The sequence below is a fragment of the Pseudophryne corroboree genome, chromosome 6 (genome assembly GCF_028390025.1).
Source record: "Pseudophryne corroboree isolate aPseCor3 chromosome 6, aPseCor3.hap2, whole genome shotgun sequence".
Classification (NCBI taxonomy): Eukaryota; Metazoa; Chordata; class Amphibia; order Anura; family Myobatrachidae; genus Pseudophryne; species Pseudophryne corroboree.
The window spans coordinates 118,221,537-118,245,800 of record NC_086449.1 but is presented as its reverse complement, the minus strand read 5'-3'; the positions used below and the strand labels follow the sequence as shown (position 1 = coordinate 118,245,800).

General features: G+C 46.7%; 1 protein-coding gene across 4 annotated transcripts in view; it reads right to left on the bottom strand.

Annotated features, from left to right (window-relative positions):
• PLAT (plasminogen activator, tissue type) overlaps positions 1-24,264 on the bottom strand; it is a 50,711-nt gene that overhangs the window by 5,120 nt on the left and 21,327 nt on the right. For all 4 annotated transcript variants that reach the window (XM_063931746.1, XM_063931748.1, XM_063931749.1 and 1 more), the window contains 9 exons: positions 23,522-23,653; positions 23,250-23,360; positions 12,217-12,391; positions 10,969-11,060; positions 9,223-9,394; positions 6,600-6,685; positions 6,295-6,511; positions 6,077-6,213; positions 5,413-5,553 (listed from right to left, as the gene is read on the bottom strand). In XM_063931746.1, the coding sequence (XP_063787816.1) occupies positions 5,413-5,553; positions 6,077-6,213; positions 6,295-6,511; positions 6,600-6,685; positions 9,223-9,394; positions 10,969-11,060; positions 12,217-12,391; positions 23,250-23,360; positions 23,522-23,653 (1,263 nt within the window). The remainder of the gene's footprint in view (positions 1-5,412; positions 5,554-6,076; positions 6,214-6,294; positions 6,512-6,599; positions 6,686-9,222; positions 9,395-10,968; positions 11,061-12,216; positions 12,392-23,249; positions 23,361-23,521; positions 23,654-24,264) is intronic.

Sequence of the window (24,264 nt, the reverse complement as noted above, 5' to 3'; positions counted from 1 at the left end):
ATTAGTTCCAGAGGGACCGAACACAGGCCCGGCCTCGGAGTCCGGTCCCAGAGCCGCGCCGCCGGCACCCTTACAGAGCCAGAAGCAAGAAGAGGTCCGGAAAATCGGCGGCAGAAGACATCAGTCTTCACCAAGGTAGCGCACAGCACTGCAGCTGTGCGCCATTGCTCCTCATGCACACCACACACTCCGGTCACTGATGGGTGCAGGGCGCTGGGGGGGGGGGGCGCCCTGAGCAGCAATATAAACACCTTGGCTGGCAAAAATACATCACATATAACCCCCAGGGCTATATGGATGTATATTAACCCCTGCCAGATTCCAGAAAAAAGCGGGAGAAAAGTCAGCCGAGAAGGGGGCGGAGCCTATCTCCTCAGCACACTGGCGCCATTTTCCCTCACAGCTCCGCTGGAAGGACGTCTCCCTGACTCTCCCCTGCAGTCCTGCACTACAGAAAAGGGTAAAACAAGAGAGGGGGGGGCACTAATTAGGCGCAGTATAATATAAACAGCAGCTATAAGGGGAAAAACACTCTGTATAGTGTTATCCCGGTATATATATATATATATATATATATAAAGCGCTCTGGTGTGTGCTGGCATACTCTCCCTCTGTCTCCCCAAAGGGCTAGTGGGGTCCTGTCCTCTATCAGAGCATTCCCTGTGTGTGTGCTGTGTGTCGGTACGGCTGTGTCGACATGTATGAGGAGGAACATGATGTGGAGGCGGAGCAATTGCCTGTAGTGGAGATGTCACCCCCTAGGGGGTCGACACCTGAGTGGATGGGCTTATGGAAGGAATTACGTGAAAGTGTCAGCTCTTTACAAAAGCAGTTTGATGACATGGGACAGCCGGCTACTCAGCTTGTGCCTGTCCAGGCGTCTCAAAGACCATCAGGGGCGCTTAAACGCCCGCTATCACAGATGGCAGATACAGACGCCGACACGGATACTGACTCCAGTGTCGACGATGAAGAGACGAATGTGACTTCCAGTAGGGCCACACGTTACATGATTGAGGCAATGAAAAATGTTTTACACATTTCTGATAGTACAAGTACCGTTAAAAAGGGTATTATGTTTGGTGAGAAAAAACTACCTGTAGTTTTTCCTGCATCTGAGGAATTAAGTGAAGTGTGTGATGAAGCGTGGGTTTCTCCCGATAAAAAAACACCCCCTAGGGTGGACAAAGCGCTCACACGCTTGTCTAAACAGATGGCACTGCCGTCTTCTGATACGGCCGCCCTTAAGGAACCTGCTGACAGAAAGCAGGAGAATATCCTAAAATGTATATACACTCACACGGGTGTTATACTGCGACCAGCAATCGCCTCAGCCTGGATGTGCAGTGCTGGGGTGGCTTGGTCGGATTCCCTGACTGAAAATATTGATACCCTGGATAGGGACAGTATATTACTGACTATAGAGCATTTAAAAGATGCATTTTTATATATGCGTGATGCACAGAGGGATATTTGCCGACTGGCATCAAGAGTAAGTGCGCTGTCCATATCCGCCAGAAGAGGGTTATGGACGCGGCAGTGGTCAGGTGATGCTGATTCCAAAAGGCATATGGAAGTATTGCCTTATAAAGGGGAGGAGTTATTTGGGGTAGGTCTATCAGACCTGGTGTCCACGGCAACCGCTGGGAAATCCACATTTTTACCCCAGGTAGCCTCTCAACATAAGAAGATGCCGTATTATCAGGCGCAGTCCTTTCGGCCCCATAAGGGCAAGCGGGCAAAAGGCTCCTCATTTCTGCCCCGGGGCAGAGGGAGAGGAAAAAGGCTGCAGCAAACAGCCAGTTCCCAGGAACAGAAGTCCTCTCCCGCTTCTGCCAAGTCCTCAGCATGACGCTGGGGCTCTACAGGCGGACTCAGGCATGGTGGGGGCCCGTCTCAAGAATTTCAGCGCACAGTGGGCTCACTCACAAGTGGACCCCTGGATCCTTCAGGTAGTATCTCAGGGGTACAAATTGGAATTCGAGACGTCTCCCCCTCGTTGTTTCCTAAAGTCTGCCTTACCGACGTCTCCCTCCGACAGGGAGGCGGTATTGGAAGCCATTCACAAGCTGTATTCCCAGCAGGTGATAATCAAGGTACCCCTCCTGCAACAGGGAAAGGGGTATTATTCCACGCTGTTTGTGGTACCGAAGCCGGACGGCTCTGTGAGACCTATTTTAAATCTAAAATCTTTGAACACTTACATACAGAGGTTCAAATTCAAGATGGAATTACTCAGAGCGGTGATCGCGAACCTGGAAGAAGGGGATTATATGGTGTCTCTGGACATCAAGGATGCTTACCTCCATGTCCCAATTTACCCTTCTCACCAAGGGTACCTCAGGTTTGTGGTACAGAACTGCCACTATCAGTTTCAGACGCTGCCGTTTGGATTGTCCACGGCACCCCGGGTCTTTACCAAAGTAATGGCCGAAATGATGATACTTCTTCGAAGGAAAGGAGTTTTAATTATCCCTTACTTGGACGATCTCCTGATAAGGGCAAGATCCAGGGCACAGTTGGTAGTCGGAGTAGCACTATCTCAAGTAGTGCTGTGGCAGCACGGTTGGATTCTCAATATCCCAAAATCGCAGCTGATCCCGACGACACGTCTTCTATTCCTAGGGATGATCCTGGACACGGTCCAGAAAAAGGTGTTTCTCCCAGAAGAGAAAGCCAGGGAGTTATCCGAGCTAGTCAGAAACCTCTTAAAACCAGGACAAGTATCAGTGCATCAATGCACAAGGGTCCTGGGAAAAATGGTGGCTTCCTACGAAGCAATCCCATTCGGCAGATTCCACGCAAGAACATTCCAGTGGGACCTGCTGGACAAATGGTCCGGATCGCATCTTCAGATGCATCAGCGGATAACCCTGTCTTGAAGGACAAGGGTGTCTCTCCTGTGGTGGTTGCAGAGTGCTCATCTTCTAGAGGGCCGCAGATTCGGCATTCAGGACTGGGTCCTGGTGACCACAGATGCCAGCCTGCGAGGCTGGGGAGCAGTCACACAGGGAAAAAATTTCCAGGGCTTGTGGTCAAGCCTGGAGACATCACTTCACATAAATATCCTGGAGCTAAGGGCCATTTACAATGCTCTAAGCCAAGCAAGGCCTCTGCTTCAAGGTCAGCCGGTGCTGATCCAGTCGGACAACATCACGGCAGTCGCCCACGTAAACAGACAGGGCGGCACAAGAAGCAGGAGGGCAATGGCAGAAGCTGCAAGGATTCTTCGCTGGGCGGAAAATCATGTGATAGCACTGTCAGCAGTGTTCATTCCGGGAGTGGACAACTGGGAAGCAGACTTCCTCAGCAGGCACGACCTCCACCCGGGAGAGTGGGGACTTCACCCAGAAGTCTTCCACATGATTGTAAACCGTTGGGAAAAACCAAAGGTGGACATGATGGCATCCCGCCTCAACAAAAAACTGGACAGGTATTGCGCCAGGTCAAGGGACCCTCAAGCAATAGCTGTGGACGCTCTGGTAACACCGTTGGTGTACCAGTCAGTGTATGTGTTCCCTCCTCTGCCTCTCATACCCAAGGTGCTGAGAATTATACGGCGGGGAGGAGTAAGAACTATTCTCGTGGCTCCGGATTGGCCAAGAAGGACTTGGTACCCGGAACTTCAAGAAATGCTCACAGAGGACCCGTGGCCTCTACCTCTGAGAAGGGACCTGCTCCAGCAGGGACCCTGTCTGTTCCAAGACTTACCGCGGCTGCGTTTGACGGCATGGCGGTTGAACACCGGATCCTAAAGGAAAAAGGCATTCCAGACGAAGTCATCCCTACTTTGATAAAAGCCAGAAAGGATGTAACCGCAAAGCATTATCACCGCATCTGGCGGAAATATGTTGCGTGGTGCGAGGCCAAAAGGGCCCCGACGGAGGAATTTCAACTGGGTCGATTCCTGCATTTCCTGCAAGCAGGAGTGTCTATGGGCCTAAAATTAGGATCCATTAAGGTCCAGATTTCGGCCCTGTCGATTTTCTTTCAAAGAGAACTGGCTTCAGTGCCTGAAGTCCAGACGTTTGTTAAGGGAGTGCTACATATACAGCCTCCTTTTGTGCCTCCAGTGGCACCCTGGGATCTGAATGTTGTTTTGGGTTTCCTAAAATCACATTGGTTTGAACCACTCAACACTGTGGACTTAAAATATCTCACATGGAAAGTGGTCATGCTGTTGGCCATGGCTTTGGCCAGGCGTGTGTCAGAATTGGCGGCTTTATCCTGTAAAAGCCCTTACCTGATTTTTCATACGGACAGGGCAGAATTGAGGACTCGTCCTCAATTTCTCCCTAAGGTGGTTTCAGCGTTTCACCTGAACCAGCCTATTGTGGTACCTGCGGCTACTAGGGACTTGGAGGACTCCAAGTTGCTGGACGTTGTCAGGGCCCTGAAAATATGTTTCCAGGACGGCTGGAGTCAGAAAATCTGACTCCCTGTTTATCCTGTACGCACCCAACAAGCTGGGTGCTCCTGCTTCTAAGCAGACTATTGCTCGCTGGATTTGTAGTACAATTCAGCTTGCACATTCGGTGGCAGGCCTGCCACAGCCAAAATCTGTAAAAGCCCATTCCACGAGGAAGGTGGGCTCATCTTGGGCGGCTGCCCGAGGGGTCTCGGCTTTACAACTTTGCCGAGCAGCTACTTGGTCAGGGGCAAACACGTTTGCTAAATTCTACAAATTTGATACCCTGGCTGAGGAGGACCTTGAGTTCTCTCATTCGGTGCTGCAGAGTCATCCGCACTCTCCCGCCCGTTTGGGAGCTTTGGTATAATCCCCATGGTCCTTACGGAGTTCCCAGCATCCACTAGGACGTCAGAGAAAATAAGAATTTACTTACCGATAATTCTATTTCTCGTAGTCCGTAGTGGATGCTGGGCCCCCATCCCAAGTGCGGATTATCTGCAATACTTGTACATAGTTATTGTTAACAAATCGGGTTATTGTTGTTGTGAGCCATCTATCCAGAGGCTCCTCTGTTATCATGCTGTTAACTGGGTTCAGATCACAAGTTGTACGGTGTGATTGGTGTGGCTGGTATGAGTCTTACCCGGGATTCATAAATCCTTCCTTATTGTGTACGCTCGTCCGGGCACAGTATCCTAACTGAGGCTTGGAGGAGGGTCATAGGGGGAGGAGCCAGTGCACACCAGGTAGTCCTAAAGCTTTTCTTTTGTGCCCAGTCTCCTGCGGAGCCGCTATTCCCCATGGTCCTTACGGAGTTCCCAGCATCCACTACGGACTACGAGAAATAGAATTATCGGTAAGTAAATTCTTATTTTTTTTTGCTGTCCGTAAATTTGTTGCCTGTTTTCAGCCATGGGGATTGCTGCAAGGAAAACATTCCTAATAATGCCTGGACTTGTATGACCAATGTAATGAAAGTATATAGAAGACTGTTCTCATACACTGCTCAAGCTTCCCGTATCCAGAAATCTCACACTCCGTCCAGTCTGGCAGTGTCTGTCCTCTCTCTGGCATACATGCTGGCCTGGCACTGTCTGTCTCCATCGCACATGACCCAGAAGCAGACTTGAGCTTTAGAAGAGCTGCAAAACATGGCAATGAAGGGGAAAGATGTGAGAGCTGAAATTAATTGTACAGACACAGACAAGAGCAATGCAATATTAGGGGGGTGTAATTTTAAAGATAGGAGATGTTCTGAGTAGAGATTCCCAACTACGTGAATGGACTCAAAAAGACTCAAGTAACCTCTAATTATACACCGATATCCTTAAAACTTGGACCGCTGAGGGCCTTATAGGGGGAACTTGAAGGCTGGAGTTGGGAACCAGTGTTCTAAGTGGAAATGAGTGAGAAAATAGGCAATAAATAGTTTTGGGGTAAGCTTAGCAATCAGGCACATGTGTGAAAACTGGTGTACCCATAGCAACTAATGATACATTTGCTGACTTTTGTGATCAGTTAAGTGTCCTGGGCTAGGCAAGGGTAAACCGGACTGTACTCAAATAGAGAATTTCAGTAAGGGTGGGGAGCATTGAAATTGGTTAAATGAACAGGATTACTGCGATGTGGCATGGTACACTGGGAATCCTGCCACTATTTGCTCACCAATGTCATTGTCAAAGGTCCTTTCATCAAACTGAGGGTGACTATAAATTGTTTCCACTTCAAATCTTTGTTCCTCCTCCCCAGGCACAACCCGGAATGTCCGGCCCAGTTTCACATTGAACTGCTGAGGGGAGGCCCTGCAAACAAAATGTGTCAGTGGCGTGACATGGTATACTCGCACCCGCTGTCACCTGTAATAATCAATACAAAATACTCACTCATCAGGGAAACAATGGGCTGCTGTCAACACCCAACAGCGGTCTATGAGAGTCCCTCCACAGCGAAAGAACTCAGATCGACGCCCTTTAATAAAGATGGCTGCCATCCATGGGTGAGAGGTTATCTGTGCACCAAGGCCTCCAGCGATCCGGAACTGGGGCAGTAATTGTGTTTGTTGTTGAGGATGCTGTTGAGGTTTCCGAATACCACAGGTGGCTGGCAAAAATAAACAGAGAGCAAATGGTAACACTAGATCAAATTAGGTCTGCATCGTATGGCTCCTGCCCAATTCATTATCACTTACAGCATTGGGGGACATCACAGAATTCCCAGGCTGTTTCTGTCCCATTCCTAACGTGACACCAAGGACGAACATCATTGTCTGGATTCCTGCAACGTATGTAAGAGACAACACTGTTGTACGGAAAGATCAGGCAATAGTCTAAGGATCAAAACAGGGCTGTGATTTGAGCCATCTTGTCTGTCAACATGTTAAAGTAATAAAGCTTAAAAATCCCTCTGGCAGATGTATTAAGCCTGGAGAAGTGGTAAAGAAGTGATGAGTGGAAGGTAATAACACACAAGCCAATCAGTACCGGTTTGAAAAATGGAAATGACAGTTAGGAGCTGACTGGCTGGTGCGTTATCACCTTCCACTTATCACTTCTTTATCACTTCTCCATACATCTGCCACCCTGTTTCCTCTTCCTGAATGGGCTGAACTTCTTAGCATCAGTCTATATCCCCAGGGGAAGGCATCTGAACCTAGAAATACCCGGATCAATGCTAAGTAGCAACGCCCTGGCCAATGCTATGTATGGTGACCAGTGGGTGCATGGGTAACGAAAAGTAAAATTATACCCTATATTAAATAAAGATTATCTGTGCCCCTTTATTATAATATTTAATTGTAGATTCTGCAGTATGGAGGGTACCATCACAGTAATGTGCGGTGCTCTGAAACTGCTACACAAACCGTTTTTAGTAAATATCCCCCTGGACCTCTGGCCATGTACATATACACACAGAAATGGGGCTATGCTTCTCTCATTTGTATTGGTGGTCCTCATCTGTTTTCAGTTAACCCTAAAAGTGTCATTGTTCTGGGACCCAAAAAGAGTTAGGGGGACATTTACTAAGCAGTGATAAGAGCGGAGAAGTGAGCCAGTGAAGAAGTTGCCCCATCAACCAATCAGCAGCTCTGTATAATTTTATAGTATGCAAATTATAGATGTTACTTCAGTGCTGATTGGTTGCCATGGCTCACTTCTCCGCTCTTATCACTGCTTAATAAATGTCACCCTAAGTTCTTAATAAAATATATTATCTATCTGTCCGATCCCAGCCCACAGGTTGTGCACCCCTCATCTACATTATGGCCCTCATTCCGAGTTGATCGGTCGGTATTTTTCATCGCATCGCAATGAAAATCCGCTTAGTACGCATGCGCAATATTCGCACTGCGACTGCGCCAAGTAATTTAACAATGAAGATAGTATTTTTACTCACGGCTTTTTCATCGCTCCGGCGATCGTAATGTGATTGACAGGAAATGGGTGTTACTGGGCGGAAACACGGCGTTTTATGGGCGTGTGGATGAAAACGCTACCGTTTCCGGAAAAAACGCAGGAGTGGCTGGAGAAACGGAGGAGTGGCTGGGCGAACGCTGGGTGTGTTTGTGACGTCAAACCAGGAACGACAAGCACTGAACTGATCGCACAGGCAGAGTAAGGTTGAAGTTACTCAGAAACTGCAAAGTAGTTTGTAATCGCAATATTGCGAATACATCGGTCGCAATTTTAAGAAGCTAAGATACACTCCCAGTAGGCGTAGGCTTAGCGTGTGTAACTCTGCTAAATTCGCCTTGCGACCGATCAACTCGGAATGAGGGCCTATGTTCTTCTCCACCATGGGTATTATTCATGTTTTTTGCTCCACCATGATTTATGTTAGTCCAATTTATAGCCCTCTCTGCCACTGGCCATCTCTACTATTTATAATAGTCCTTTTTATGATTCTCTCTACCATCAGTTTTAGTTGTAGTTATAGCTAACAAAGATTTGTCTAGATGTTGTGTTAAAAACATCACTGCTTTGGCCAGCGCTAACGTGACAGCAGCCATTCAGTGTTGGTCGAACAAAAGTGTTTCAGGAACAAATAGTCACCGGTACATCGATGTAATCCTTTCGTAAAATTGAATTAGGAAACATTAACTTGTTTTATTCCCTGTCTGGCACTATAGTTGTGCCCTGAGCAAGCTCTTACTGTCACAGTCAGCTACAGTATATGTACTGCACAACCTAAACGATTATTCAGTATTTATTTTGACAAATTGGGTGAGTAGTCTCAGAGATTCTGGTTTATTACCCGTAGGCTGAGATGAGTCTTCAGCTCCTGGCTGGTAAAAGTTTGTGCACATGCACTGCCAACTAGCCTGTCTGTTATTGGGCCACGCCCATAACGCATAAAGAGATCTTACCTAGCAATCAATACTAGGTGATTGTTCTTTGAACCCGCTCAATCCTGTACAAATCCTGAAAACATTTGAATGAGATATCGGCTTTTGACCTCTGGCTTTTGTTTGGACTACTGTTCTGTCTGCTCCTGTATTTGTTTACCACTTACTGGCCTGTTTACTGACCCTGCTTTTACCCTTTCTGCTTTACTAACAACCGCTGTGTACTGAATATTAGACTTATCTTTGAATCTTTGCTTGCTGTATCCTTGCCTGCTGATCATCTCAGGACTGTGTACCATACCATACCACTGTCTTTCTATAAGTTACTGGTGGCCTGATAGTATGAGGCAGGTGAGTAACATTCTTAGATCATTGTGGTTGCTCCACATGCATTGCCAAATTTATGCTAGTGTCCTTGCCAATGGGGTCCAAAGTTAGTAAAGAAGGTAATGAAATGTGTGACACTTACCTGCAGTAATTGTGGCTCCCCAGTCCCTGACTGCGGGCATTGTCACTCCAGGCAGTAAATGCTCTGTTTTTTAGCAAAGGTGAGTCCCAGTGCAAGCAGCGGGTATTAGAGGTGGTGACACTCTGAGAACCCCGATATGTTGTCCCTCTGTCAGAATAACATTTTGATGGGGCTGAATGGAATGGAATAAATGTAGACTTCAATTTATCCTGCATTTTTATCAGTTATTAACAGTTGTTATTAATCATAATAAAATCTACACTATAAGTTCTCTTGATCATGAGCAAGATCCTCTGTAACCTTTTATTTTCATTTCTGGATTATTTTGGAATTCTCAACCCACCGTGACAGAACTTTGGCACTTTCCGCATGTTGTCTGCCATTTATGTGAACATGTAAGAAGCAGCACTCTGCCAAGACAGCTATACCACAATGGAAAACAGCTACAATCTGCTGCTGAGGTAAACTCCTTCTTTTTTTCTTCTAATGACCAAATGAGTGGAAAAGACTTTTTGAAGGACTTCAGTTGTGTGCTGAGTGTCTTCCAAAGTGTTGGGATTTGGATATGCGGTTGGCTTCAAGGTCATCTCCCTGGTTAGTATTTTCCTGCCAGAATTAAAAGCCTTCTACCGTTTCCAGGAAAATCTGTGTGCGGAGATTAGTGGGTAGTAGTCAGGTCTGGAACTCAGTCCATGGCAGACCTTGAGCTGATAAGTCATCACCAGCAAAGGGAGTGTATATAAACCATTCCAGCAGTAGGGGCTGATTTTTAGTTGGGCACATTGCTTTTCATGGACGCAAATAGCGAGTTTTAGCATAAAGCACTTACGCAGAAGCGAATTTGCACATTTTGTGTTTCTTTGCTAAGTTCTTAGTTGGATGGACCTTGGCTGGTTCTCTCTTGCATAAAATGAGCATTCTATGGTCCCATCTGGGCGGAGACAATGTGATCACACGGAGCTGTTCAGTCTTGTGGTTATGAAGTTGGCGTGTAGCTAGCACTCCATGCTAATCTAAGTCATACATATGAAGAAGGGAAGCCTGTTTCAGATGGATCTCCTGTACCTGATTCTAATGATGGCAGTTGTGGATGGAAAAACAACGGGAGGGTCAGATTCTAGCTTGATGCTAAACCGGATAGTCGCATTAGCGATACGGAAACTCCCAGTAGCATTAAGTAATAAATCAGGGATCCACTGCATCAGACAGACACAGCAGCTTTGTGTCCGACTCAGAATCAGCCCCATACTCTCTGTCAAATGCTTTCTGCGTTCATGACCGCTGTCTTATACATACATGTAATACGTAAACTGGACCTACAGGGCCATAGATGTGCACCGTGTATGTATTTATAAACAGTTTGCAGACTACTAGTTTAACAAACTAAATAAAATTTCCATAATGTTCCTACAACCTATTCACACGCTCTGCTAGGTGAGTACGGTGACTGGCAGATGAGCACGGGTCCTGCATCACTGGCAGTGATAGAAGCTGCCAGCGCGTCTGGGCCTGCACTAACTCATAAGGCCTGATTTAGATTTCTACGTAAACCGGATGTACAAATCCGATGGTGAGTGCACCATACATGTGCAGAACAGGTTCTGCGTCATTGCACTTACTACCCAATAAGCTGCAGGCATTTGAGGACAGGGCAGGGACTGCGCCACGCAGTGTTACATTATATCAAAAACTTTCTTAATTGTCTGCACTTGCTATGGAAACACTGTTCAGTCTGGTGGCACTTACCCACTTTGCAGGGTGGCACGCTGCAGTACTCCCAGCTGTACTTTCCATCCTTGAAAACATGGCACCAGGGAGTGATGTCATCATCAGGGTTCCTGTGAAATGGTAAATCTCCTTATTGTACATACAATACAGCCATACCTAGTTTGGTGGCTTGTCAGGGTTATAGAAACAACTCACTGCTGGCCGTTGACAGTTACAATGCGTGGCCTTGCCAACTGTGTGAGGAATATGAGCTGTGCTCTATGCTTATCCAAGTAGCCCCAGACCATGACCGTACCAGGAACACAAACATCCACTGAGGGTTTATGAACCAGAATTATTTGCCAAGTCTCCCTGCTAAACAGCAAATGCAAATCCTTCAGATGAAAAAAAAAAAAAAATGAATTCATTTTCTGTTGTTGCTGTTATTTATTCCCTTATTTATCAATGAGTGATAAATTTCACAGTGAGTGATAAATTGCACCAGGCAATCAGCTCCTAACTTCCATGTCACAGGCTGGGTTTGAAAAATTACAGGAGTGGATTGGCTGGTGCAATTTATCACTCACAGTGAAATGTATCACTCATTGCTAAATAAGGGCATTAATATCAGTGCAGTAAGATGTCTGTTAGGACCTGCTGGTCGGGCCAAGTCGGACACAGGCTTGGAGAGTAATAAACAATCAGCTCCTAACTGCCACGTCACAGGCTGTGTTTAAAAAATGACAGTTAGGAGCTAGTTGGCTGGTAGTTTATCACTTTCCATTTTATCACTCTCCAAGCGATGATGCATCTAGCCCTATATATCCTCTCCATGCCACTCCCTCAGTGCTGGTTATAGTTTACCCTTGCTGTGTAAACTGCTGGTCCGTGTTACCTATCTTGGTCACCATCCTGTGGATACTCTGTCGGAATCCCTGCCTATCAGTGTCCAGTATCCTGTCCTGCCTGCTTTTACCCAGGTTTAGACTGGCACTCTCCATAAACATCTGTCCCCAATACCAGGTGCGCATTTCAGCAGGGCCAAGAGCTTCCAATATGAGCCATTTGAAACAAACAGAAGGGGTGACTTTAAGAGCTGTAAATGTAACAGGGTGCTGTGCTGTAGCATATTGTCTCAACTCTATGGTTATGTTTCAACCTCTCCTATTCCAGTTTTAAGTAACTGGTGATATCATGCGATAAATGGACACTGTGCTTCCCTTTCTTACCACTATGCGGCAATATAAGCCTGGAAACTGCTACACCAGTATGGATCCATCTGACTACCTGCAGTAGTTGTGGTTGCCCAGTCCAAGTTGTTGCGCCTCTCTGTGCTGTGCATTGTATTTCTTTTGACTGAGAGCTGGGGAGTTCCAGTTCATACAGACCCCTCCACTCAGAGTCTTGCTGTGGTTTCCTCTGTATGTCTGTCCTGAGCCCTGATAACACGAGTCAAGAGTGTCTGCAAAAGGATAAAGAGATACTATGCATCAGTCTACTGTTCTATTAGTGTACAGGTTATCAGTACTGGCATACAATCATTTCATAGAGCGATATGTTCATAATAAGGGTAAATGGTCGCTCTGCATCACTATACAATGCAGCACTACAAGGGCACATGTGGGATTTCAAGAGGGGAATTTCCAAATACTCGATTTTAGAGAGCGTGTAGCCAGGCCATGAAGGGGGCATAAATAGCACTTAACATGTTATAGTCTGCCTTATATTTTTCTCTTACGTCCTAGAGGATGCTGGGGACTCCGTAAGGACCATGGGGTATAGACAGGCTCCGCAGGAGACATGGGCACTCTAAAGACTTTAGTTGGGTGTGCACTGGCTTCTCCCTCTATGCCCCTCATCCAGACCCCAGTTAGATCCTGTGCCCAGAGTAGACTGGATGCACTGCAGGGGAGCTCTACTGAGTTTCTCTGAAAATACTTTTTGTTAGGTTTTTTATTTTCAGGGAACACTGCTGGCAACAGGCTCCCTGCATCGTGGGACTGAGGGGAGAGAAGCAGACCTACTTAACTGATAGGCTCTGCTTCTTAGGCTACTGGACACCATTAGCTCCAGAGGGTCGGAACACAGGTGTCGTCCTCGCTGTTCGTCCCGGAGCCACGCCGCCGTCCTCCTCACAGAGCCGGAAGATAGAAGCCGGGTGAGTATAAGAAGAAAGAAGACTTCACAGGCGGCAGAAGACTTCAGATCTTCACTGAGGTACCGTGCAGCGGTAACGCTGCGCGCCATTGCTCCCACACATACACAGAAGGCACTGGACGGGTGCAGGGCGCAGGGGGGGGCGCCCTGGGCAGCACTCAAGGGAAACTGGCTAATATATTAGATACTGCGGAGGCAGTATATTGAAAACCCCCCGCCAGTATAAAGAATTTGAGCGGGACCGAAGCCCGCCGTTGAGGGGGCGGAGCTTGATCCTCCAGCACTAACCAGCGCCATTTTTCTCCACAGCAAGCTGCAGAGAAGCTGCTCCCCGGACACTCCCCTGCTGAGCAAGTACAGAGGGCAAAAAAGAGGGGGGGGCACATTTAATTGGCGCAGTGAGTGTATTATTTATTCTATAAAAGAGCGCTGTACAGTCTGGGATTTTATTCCAGTGTCCAGTGGCGCTGGGTGTGTGCTGGCATACTCTCTCTCTGTCTCTCCAAAGGGCCTTATTGGGGGGCTGTCCCCATAATTGTATATCCCAGTGTGTGTGGGGGTGTCAGTACGTGTGTGTTGACATGTCTGAAGCGGAAGGCTTGTCTAAGGAGGAGGTAGAGCAGATGATTGTGGTGTCTCCGTCGGCGACGCCGACACCTGATTGGTTGGATATGTGGAATGTTTTAAATGCAAATGTGTCTTTATTACATAAAAGATTGGACAAAGCAGAGTCCAGAGAAAAAGCAGGGAGTCAATCCAAGGCTTTGACTGTCACAAGGCCCTTCGGGCTCTCATAAACATCCCCTCTCCCAGGTAGCAGACACTGATACCGACACGGATTCTGACTCCAGTGTCAACAACGATGATGCGAGGTTACACCCAAGGGTGGCCAAAAGTATTCATTATATGATTATTGCAATAAAAGATGTTTTGCATATCACACAGGACAGGTTACGGTGGGAATCCTCGCCCAGGGTGGACAAGGCTTTGATGCGCTTGTCCAAAAAGGTGGTGCTACCGTCTCCAGACACGGCAGCCCTCAAGGATCCAGCTGATCGCAGACAGGAGACTACCTTAAAATCAATTTATACACATACGGGTGCCTTGCTCAGACCGGCAGTAGCATCGGCATGGGTATGTAGCGCGATAGCAGCATGGGCAGATAACTTGTCATCTGCCATTGACACCCTAGATAAGGATAGCATTTTATCGACCTTGGGTCATATTAAAGATGCAGCGTTATATATGAGAGACGCTGCGAGAGACGTTGGGCTGTTGGGTTCAAGAGCCAATGCCATGGCAATTTCTGCTAGGCGAGCCCTGTGGACCCGCCAATGGACGGGTGATGCCGATTCAAAGAGATATATGGAAACTTTGCCTTACAAGGGTGAGGTTTTATTTGGGGAGGGCCTCGCGGACCTGGTTTCCACAGCTACCGAGGGTAAATCTTTTTTGCCTTATGTTCCCCCACAGCAAAAGAAAACACCTCAATATCAGATGCAGTCCTTTCGGTCGCATAAGTCCAGAAGAGGTCGGGGCTCTTCCTTCCTCGCCAGAGGTAAGGGTAGAGGGAAAAGATTGCCTGCTACGGCTAGTTCCCAGGAACAGAAGTCCTCCCCGGCTTCTACAAAATCCAACGCATGATGCTGGGGCTCCACTGCGGGAGTCCGCGCCGGTGGGGGCACGTCTTCGACTCTTCAGCCAGGTCTGGGTTCTGTCAGATTTGGATCCTTGGGCGATAGAAATTGTATCTCAAGGCTACAAACTGGAATTAGAAGAAGTGCCTCCTCGCCGATTTTTCAAGTCGGCTTTGCCAGCTTCTCCCCCAGAGAGGGAAATAGTTTTAGCTGCAATACAAAAGCTGTGTCGACAGCAGGTGATTATCAAGGTTCCCCTAATACAACAGGGAAAAGGGTACTATTCAACCCTATTTGTGGTCCCGAAACCGGATGGCTCGGTCAGACCCATTCTGAATCTAAAATCCCTAAACCTGTATCTAAAAAGGTTCAAATTCAAGATGGAATCTCTCCGGGCAGTGATCTCCAGCCTGGAAGGGGGGATTTTATGGTATCACTAGACATAAAGGATGCATGCCTTCATGTCCCCATTTATCCTCCTCATCAGGCGTACCTGAGATTCGCTGTACAGGACTGTCATTACCAGTTTCAGACGTTGCCGTTTGGGCTGTCCACGGCCCCGAGGATTTTTACCAAGGTAATGGCGGAAATGATGGTGCTCCTACGCAGGCAAGGAGTCACAATTATCCCATACTTGGACGATCTCCTGATAAAAGCGAGATCGAGAGATCAGTTGCTGAAAAGCGTGTCACTCTCCCTGAGAGTGCTGCAGCAACATGGCTGGATCCTAAATCTGCCAAAGTCGCAGTTGATTTCAACGACTCGGCTATCATTTTTAGGCATGATTCTGGACACAGAAAAGAAGACAGTTTTTCTCCCAACGGAAAAAGCCCAGGAACTCCAGAGCATGGTCAGAGACCTGTTAAAGCCAAAAAGAGTGTCAGTTCATCAATGCACTCGAGTACTGGGAAAGTTGGTGGCGGCCTACGAGGCCATCCCCTTCGGCAGGTTCCATGCAAGGACATTTCAGTGGGACCTTCTGGACAAGTGGTCGGGGTCCCATCTACAAATACATCCGAAAATAAGCCTGTCCCCCAGGGCCAGGGTGTCTCTCCTGTGGGGGCTGCAGAGTGCTCACCTTCTAGAGGGTCGCAGGTTCGGCATTCAAGACTGGGTTCTGGTTACCACGGACGCGAGCCTCCGAGGATGGGGAGCAGTCACACAAGGAAGAAATTTTCAGGACTGTGGTCAAGCCAGGAGGCTTGTCTGCACATCAACGTGCTGGAATTAAGGGCCATATACAACGGCCTACGACAAGCGGAGACTCTTCTTCGCGACCTACCTGTTCTGATTCCATCGGACAACGTCACAGCAGTGGCTCATGTAAACCGCCAAGGCGGGACAAGGAGCAGAGTGGCAATGGCGGAAGCCACCAGGATTCTTCGCTGGGCGGAAAATCACGTAAGCGCGCTGTCAGCAGTCTTCATTCCGGGAGTGGACAACTGGGAAGCAGACTTCCTCAGCAGACGCGATCTCCATCCAGGAGAGTGGGGTCTTCATCAAGAAGTTTTTGCAGAGATAACAAGTCGTTGGGGGCTTCCTCAAATAGACATGATGGCGTCACGCCTTAACAAGAAACTACGGAGGTATAGTGTTCCAGGTCAAGGGACCCTCAAATTGTAGCAGTAGACAACCTGGTGACACCGTGGGTGTTTCCGTCGGTCTATGTCTTCCCTCCTCTTCCACTCATCTCAAAAATACTGAGAATCATAAGACGAAAAAGAGTCCAGACAATACTCATTGTTCCGGATTGGCCTCGAAGGGCCTGGTATTCAGATCTTCAGGAAATGCTCACAGAAGACCCGTGGCCTCTTCCTCCCAGGGAGGACCTGTTGCAGCAGGGGCCCTGCGTGTTCCAAGACTTACCGCGGTTACGTTTGACGGCGTGGCGGTTGAACGCCAAATCCTAGCTAGGAAAGGTATTCCGGGGGAAGTCATCCCTACTCTGATAAAAGCTAGGAAGGAGGTGACGGTGAAACATTATCACCGTATCTGGAGGAAGTATGTATCTTGGTGTGAAGCCAGTAATGCTCCTACGGAAAATTTCCACCTGGGCCGTTTTCTCCACTTTCTGCAGACAGGAGTGGATATGGGCCTAAAGTTAGGCTCCATTAAGGTGCAGATTTTGGCTCTGTCAATATTCTTTCAGAAGGAATTGGCTTCTCTCCCAGAAGTCCAGACTTTTGTAAAGGGAGTGCTGCACATCCAGCCTCCTTTTGTGCCCCCAGTGGCGCCATGGGACCTTAACGTGGTGTTACAGTTCCTTAAGTCACACTGGTTTGAACCTCTTCAAACAGTTGAGTTAAAATTTCTCACTTGGAAAGTGGTCATATTGTTAGGCTTGGCATCTGCGAGGCGGGTGTCCGAATTGGCTGCTTTGTCTCACAAAAGCCCCTATCTGATTTTCCATGTGGATAGAGCAGAGTTGAGGACTCGTCCTCAATTTCTGCCTAAGGTGGTTTCATTGTTTCATATGAACCAACCTATTGTGGTGCCTGTGGCTACGGGTGACTTGGAGGATTTCAAGTCTCTTGATGTAGTCAGGGCCTTAAAAGTTTATGTAGCCAGGATGGCTCGGGTTAGGAAAACAGAGGCACTGTTTGTCCTGTATGCAGCCAACAAGGTTGGCGCTCCTGCTTCTAAGCAGACTATTGCCCGCTGGATCTGTAACACGATTCAGCAGGCTCATTCTACGGCTGGATTGCCGTTACCAAATTCGGTAAAGGCCCATTCCACTAGGAAGGTGGGTTCTTCTTGTGCGGCTGCCCGAGGTGTCTCGGCATTACAACTTTGCCGAGCAGCTACATGGTCTGGTTCAAACACTTTTGCTAAATTCTATAAGTTTGATACCTTGGCTGATGAGGACCTCATGGTTGCTCAATCGGTGCTGCAGAGTCATCCGCACTCTCCCACCCGGTCTGGAGATTTGGTATAATCCCCATGGTCCTTACAGAGTCCCCAACATCCTCTAGGACGTAAGAGAAAATGAGATTTTAAACCTACCGGTAAATCTTTTTCTACTAGTCCGTAGAGGATGCTGGGCGCCCGTCCCAGTGCGGACTAAATTCTGCAAGGCTTGTATATAGTTATTGATTACATAAGGGTTATGTTACAGTTTTGATCAGTCTCTGGCTGATGCTGTTTTGTTTCATACTGTTAACTGGTTCGTATATTCCATGTTGTACGGTGTGGGCTGGTATGTATCTTGCCCTTAGATTAACAAAAATCCTTACCTCGTACTGTCCGTCTCCTCTGGGCACAGTTCTTTAACTGAGGTCTGGAGGAGTGGCATAGAGGGAGGAGCCAGTGCACACCCAACTAAAGTCTTAAGTGCCCATGTCTCCTGCGGAGCCCGTCTATACCCCATGGTCCTTACGGAGTCCCCAGGATCCTCTACGGACTAGGAGAAAAAGATTTACCGGTAGGTTTAAAATCTTATTATTATTTATTACCAGTTATTTATATAGCGCACACATATTCCGCAGCGCTTTACAGAGAATAATTGTCCATTCACATCAGTCCCTGCCCCAGTGGTGCTACACTCTATATTCCCTACCACATGCACACGCACGCACGCACGCACACACACACACACACACACACACACACACACACACACACACACACACACACACACATTTACGCTAGGGTTCATTTTGTGGGAAGACAATTGACCTACCAGTATGTTTTTTGGCTTGTGGGAGGAAACCGGAGAACCCGGAGGAAACCCACGCAAGTACAGCGAAAATTAAGTAGATTGATTATCTACTTTATTGTGTATGGGATTGCATTGACTGTTTCTGCTATGTTGTGAATATTGATTCTCTTCACAAGCTAGGTCATAGTCAATATCATATTGCATGGTTCTGTATTGTTTGCATTGTTCTTCTGAAGGTAATAAGGAGTTGAGTTCTCAAACAATGGGAGGGGCTGTGATTGAGAATCTCACTCAGTGCGTGTCGTGCAAGATGTATGTGCACCTGGAGCAGCCGTCCCAGTGTGAATAGATATGCGCGAGATGTGTGCGTACGGTTGCCCTGGAAGCCCAGGTAACGGATCTAGAGCAAACCGTTATGCGACTGAGAGATATTCATAATCTTGAGCAAGGTTTAGATAGAACGGTGGAGGAGTTGCGAGGGAGAAGGGGGGTCACCGGTAGATGAGAAAAATCAGGTAGCCAGCTGGGTCACTGTTAGAAGGAAAAAAAAGAGGGGGAGACACGACATCTCTGAACTATCAAACCCGAACAAATTTGCCCTATTGGACGAAGATTCGGTGGATTATAGCAAGGAAATGATGGAGCCGGAGGAGACTGCTCCCTCTAGTAACCGGAGGAGTAGTTCCTCTGGCTCAGTTGGGATGAAAGATAGTGAGGCACCCAGACAGATGGTGGTGGTAGGGGACTCTATCATCAGGAAGGCAGATAGGGCAATCTGCTACCGGGATCGTGATTGCCTTATGGTCTGTTGTCTCCCGGGTGCTCGGGTACGGCACATCGTGGACGGGTAGATAGATTGTTGGGAGGGGCTGGGAAAGACCTGGCGGTCTTGGTGCATGTTGGCACCAACGACAAAGTTAGCAGCAGGTGTGATGTCCTTAAGAAAGATTATAGGGATCTAGGCCAGAAACTGAAAGTAAGGACATCTAAGGTTATATTCTCCGAAATATTACCGGTGCCACGCGCTAGCCCAAGGAGGCAGAGGGAGATTAGGGAGGTAAATGTGTGGCTTAGAGACTGGTGTTGGAAGGAGGGGTTTGTGTTCATGGAACACTGGGCGGACTGCTCAGTCAGGCGCCATCTTTTTTGTCGCAATGGAATGCACCTGAATGAGGAAGGGGCTGCGGTGCTGGGAGGAAGGATGGTTAGTAGGTTGGAGGAGCTTTTAAACTAGGAGCCTGGGGGGATGGTTTAGTTAGAAACTATGGGTCATGCAGCGAGAATAGTAAAGATGGTGGTAGTGAGCTAAATGGGGTGGAGAAGGGGGGGGGGGAGAGCAGGCGGCAAGGGTATTAGCATGGGTTCTAAAAAGGGTATTAACAAATGTATTGCAAAACATTAACTAACAACATCTATGTGTCATCATTACAGCATATAGAAAAAGATGTACGTAGCATAAGGGAAAATACTGATGTCAGGGCAGAGAATTTAGGCCGAAACACTGGGATGATCAAAGAGATGAGTAAGGTGGGCAGTATTAAGTATGGTGGGGGTGGAAAGGGAGCGAGAAGGACAGTCAGTAAGAGTAACTCTAGGGAGGCTCTAGTAAACCTAGATAGGATACCTTTACAAAAACAAGTGGATAAGAGAACATCTAAACTAAAATGTATGCTTGCAAATGCAAGAAGTCTAGCAGGTAAAATGGGGGAACTGGAATTGTTAGCATCAAAGGCTGAGTATGATATTATAGGTATTACAGAAACATGGTGGGACGACTCTCATGACTGGGTTGCAAACTTGGAGGGGTATTCTCTTTTCAGGAGGGACAGGGAAAGCAGAAGAGGAGGATGTCTATGTCTTTATGTTAAACTGTCTCTTAAACCGTACTTAAAGGAGGTTATTTATGAGGGGACAGGCGATAACGTGGAGTCACTATGGGTTGAAATCTCAAGTGGGGGTAAAAAAATTAGTTATAGGCACGTGCTACAAAAGCCAGATATTAGCATACATGAGAAACAACAACTCTTGCAGCAAATCGAAAGGGCTGCAGGATTGGGGGACATCCTAGTGATTGGGAATTTTAACTATCCTGATATTAATTGGAGTAACAATTCATGTGTTAAAGCTAGGGAAAGCAGGTTCTTAAATATGTTAAAAGATCACTACCCAACTAGGGGTACAACTATTCTAGATCTAGTAATTACTAATAATGTGGACATCATATCGGATACTAAAGTTGGGGAGACTTTGGGTAACAGTGATCACTATATGATCACATTCGACATCAGTTTCAGGAAACATAGCTATAAAAGTTCAAAAAAAACATTTAACTTTAGGAAGGCTAACTTCAGTATGCTGAGATGTGCACTAAACGACATTGAGTGGGAAGTTTTGTTTCATGGTAAGAACACTTCGGAAATGTGGGATGCTTTAAAAGGGTTGCTACATAGCAATATCCACAAATTTATTCCCATGGGCAGTAAGTGCAGGAGTACCAAACTCAAACCGATGTGGCTTAACAAGAAGGTCAAGAGGTGTGCTTTCAAAGCATTTAAATCTAATGGAAAGCAGGATTCATTCCAGTACTACAAGGTATGCAATAAAAGTTGCAAAAATGCAATTAGAGCAGCTAAAATTGGGAAAAAAAATGAATTGCTATAGAGAGTAAAACCAATCTGAATTTTTTTTTACATACATAAACAGTAAAAGGTTAAAAAAGGAGAACATAGGTCCATTAAAAGATGAATTTGGAGTACTGTTAAATGAAGACGTATCAAAAGCAGAAATACTGAACACATTTTTTTCATCAGTGTTCACCAGAGAAGAACTGACGGTGGGAGTAGTGCATAGCGATAGTGACAGTAAGGATCCGTGGTTAGATACTTGTTTAAGTAAAGAAGTAGTCAGGGAGAGATTACGCAAAATAAAGATTAATAAATCACCTGGCCCGGACGGACTTCCTCCGAGGGTTCTTATGGAGCTTAGGTCACAACTAGCAAGATTCCTATACTTGATTTTCAATAGCTCAATTAGATCTGGCAAGGTACCGAAGGATTGGCGTATAGCAGAGGTAGTGCCATTATTTAAAAAGGGATCCAAAAATCATCTGGGTAACTACAGGCCGATTAGTTTGATATCTATAGTGGGGAAAATATTGGAAGGAATTCTAAGGGATAACATACAGGAGTATCTGCAGACCACTAAGATTATTAGCAAGAACCAGCATGGGTTTGTGAGGTACAGATCATGTCAAACTAACTTAGTTAACTTCTATGAGGAAGTGAGCGACAATCTTGACCAAGGAAAAGCAGTGGATGTGGTCTACTTAGATTTTGCAAAAGCCTTCTATATGGTGCCTCACAGGAGATTAATCATCAAATTAAAAGAGCTTGGCCTAGGAAAAACTGTTTGTACATGGATAAGTAACTGGCTGGAAAACAGGGTACAGCGAGTAGTGGACTCCAGTAGTCAGCGGAATACCACAGGGGTCAGTACTCGGGCCACTACTGTTCAACATATTTATCAATGACCTAGAAATAGGCCTGGAAAGCACAATGTCAATCTTTGCAGATGATACTAAACTGTGTAGGGTAATTAATTCAGAAATAGATGTAGAGTCTCTGCAGAATGACTTATCTAAACTTGAAATCTGGGCATCTAAATGGAGAATGAGGTTCAATATAGAAAAATGCAAGGTTATGCATTTCAGGACTAAAAACAAACTTCCATCCTACATATTAAATGGGGAAAGTCTAGGGGTAACAGTTTTGGAAAAGGATTTGGGGGTACTCATTTATAATAAACTAAATAACCGTATACAATGTCAAAGCGCAGTACAGAAGGCAAGCAAAGGTGTTAGCGTGCATAAAACGGTGAATTGAGACAAGGGACGAGGATGTAACTCTGCCGCTGTACAAATCATTGGTACGTCCGCACTTCGAATATTGTGTTCAGTTTTGGGCACCACGGTATAAGAAAGATATCGGTGAACTCGAAAGGGTTCAAAGACGAGCTACTAAATTGATTAAAGGGCTCGAGGGACTGGATTACGAGGAAAGGCTTACTTGGTTGAACATGTATACACTGGAAAAGAGGCGTCTAAGAGGAGACATTATTAATGTCTTCAAATATGTAAAGGGTCACTACAAAGAGTTATCAGAGGAATTATTTATTAAAAGAACACTGTTTAGGACACGTGGGCACTCGCTGAGGCTGGAGGAGAGGGTTCTTCACTGTTAGGGCAATAAGGATTTGGAATTCCTTGCCAGGGAAAGTGGTAATGGTGGACTCTGTAAATGCATTTAAAAGGGGATTGGATGAATTTCTGATTGAAAAGGATATCCAATGTTACAACATTTAAAATATTGAAGTTGTCAATCTGGGTGTAACATGGTTTGCAGATGTTAACTAGTCATGAAACATTCTTCAGTAGATACATTAAAATCAACTCAACTTAATACAGGTCTAACGCAATGAGCCTTTTGGCTCTTTTCAACCTCGAATACTGGGGGTCATTCCGAGTTGTTCGCTCGCTGCTATTTTTAGCAGACTTGCTAATAGGCTAAAATCCGGCAGTTCTGCGCATGCGTATGCACCGCAGAGCGCACTCGCTATGCAAGTTCACACAAAACTATGCTATTTTACTCACGGGCGTACTAAGTTTTTCAGTCGCTTTGTTGATCGGAGAATGATTGACAGGAAGTGGGTGTTTCTGGGTGGTAACTGAGCGTTTTCCGGGAGTGTGCTAAAAAACGCAGGCGTGCCAGCAGAAAACGCAGGAGTGGTTGGAGAAACGGGGGAGTGGCTGGCCGGACGCTGGGCGTGTTTGTGACGTCAAACCATATGGGCCTCGTGCTCTGGTTCCTTACCTATTTCGCAGTGCTCTCCGGTGAATCCTCGTAGACATCGGCACAGGTAATGTGAGGAATACAGCGCCTGCAGACAACGCCCTCCATTGTAGCAGTGCTGCTCTATACAATCTGTGGAGAGAGGCGCTGGTGAGTACACTAAATTGTATATTCATTTCCTCAGTCTGCCTCACCTGCAGTCATTGTAAGCCACAGGTCATGTGTGATAGCTCTCGTCATGGGTGTCCGCCTAATGCCTCCCAACATCTATCGAATGACTTCCCACTTCTTACCTATAAACGGCACACTGTGACATCGGCTCCTCCCATCTTCACAGCGACAGAACTCCACCCTCCGTCCAGCAGAGCGCATCCAGGTGTCTCCTCCCGTGAATATCCTTCCTGAGGGTCGGTCCGTGCACAAGTCTGAGAAACAAAGCATAACCTATTGGTAAACTAGCCATCAATATATACTTTCGTGCATTTACCTTTGGCACCAATTGCACCATGCACCCAGTACCTACTCTGCAGGTCACAGTGACAATACCAATCACACTAATATGCCTTCAGACATAGTAAAAAAACCTGTGAATTTGCCAGGGCAAGCCGTGTCGATGAGTCCGCAACACTGCAATTGCACAGAGTTAATCCTGGGACTTGCAACTGAGGTTAGTGCCCTGTCTTATGCCTGAATGGCAAAACTGGGTTGCGCTGAGAAGGAGCTGATTGGCTGTTCAGGACTGCCTGGGGCTGTTACAGATGACCTCATCAGTGGCAGATGGCAGAGGAGGGCATTAAAGTGTCCCCTATAAATGACTTCACACTGAATTCCAAGGCAGATGCAGCTTATGTGTGAAAGGGATCGACCAAGGAAAAACCCAGTCTGCAGTGTAGTGTGAATGGGGTTCTCCAAGCTGGGATCCGGGTTACACTTGTGTTGAAGCCATACATGGAGCCGTGTATTTGCCGGGGTGTAAACTGGAATACAAAATTCTTAGGATGCACCTGACGCCTAGATATTGGCGAGATATAAACTG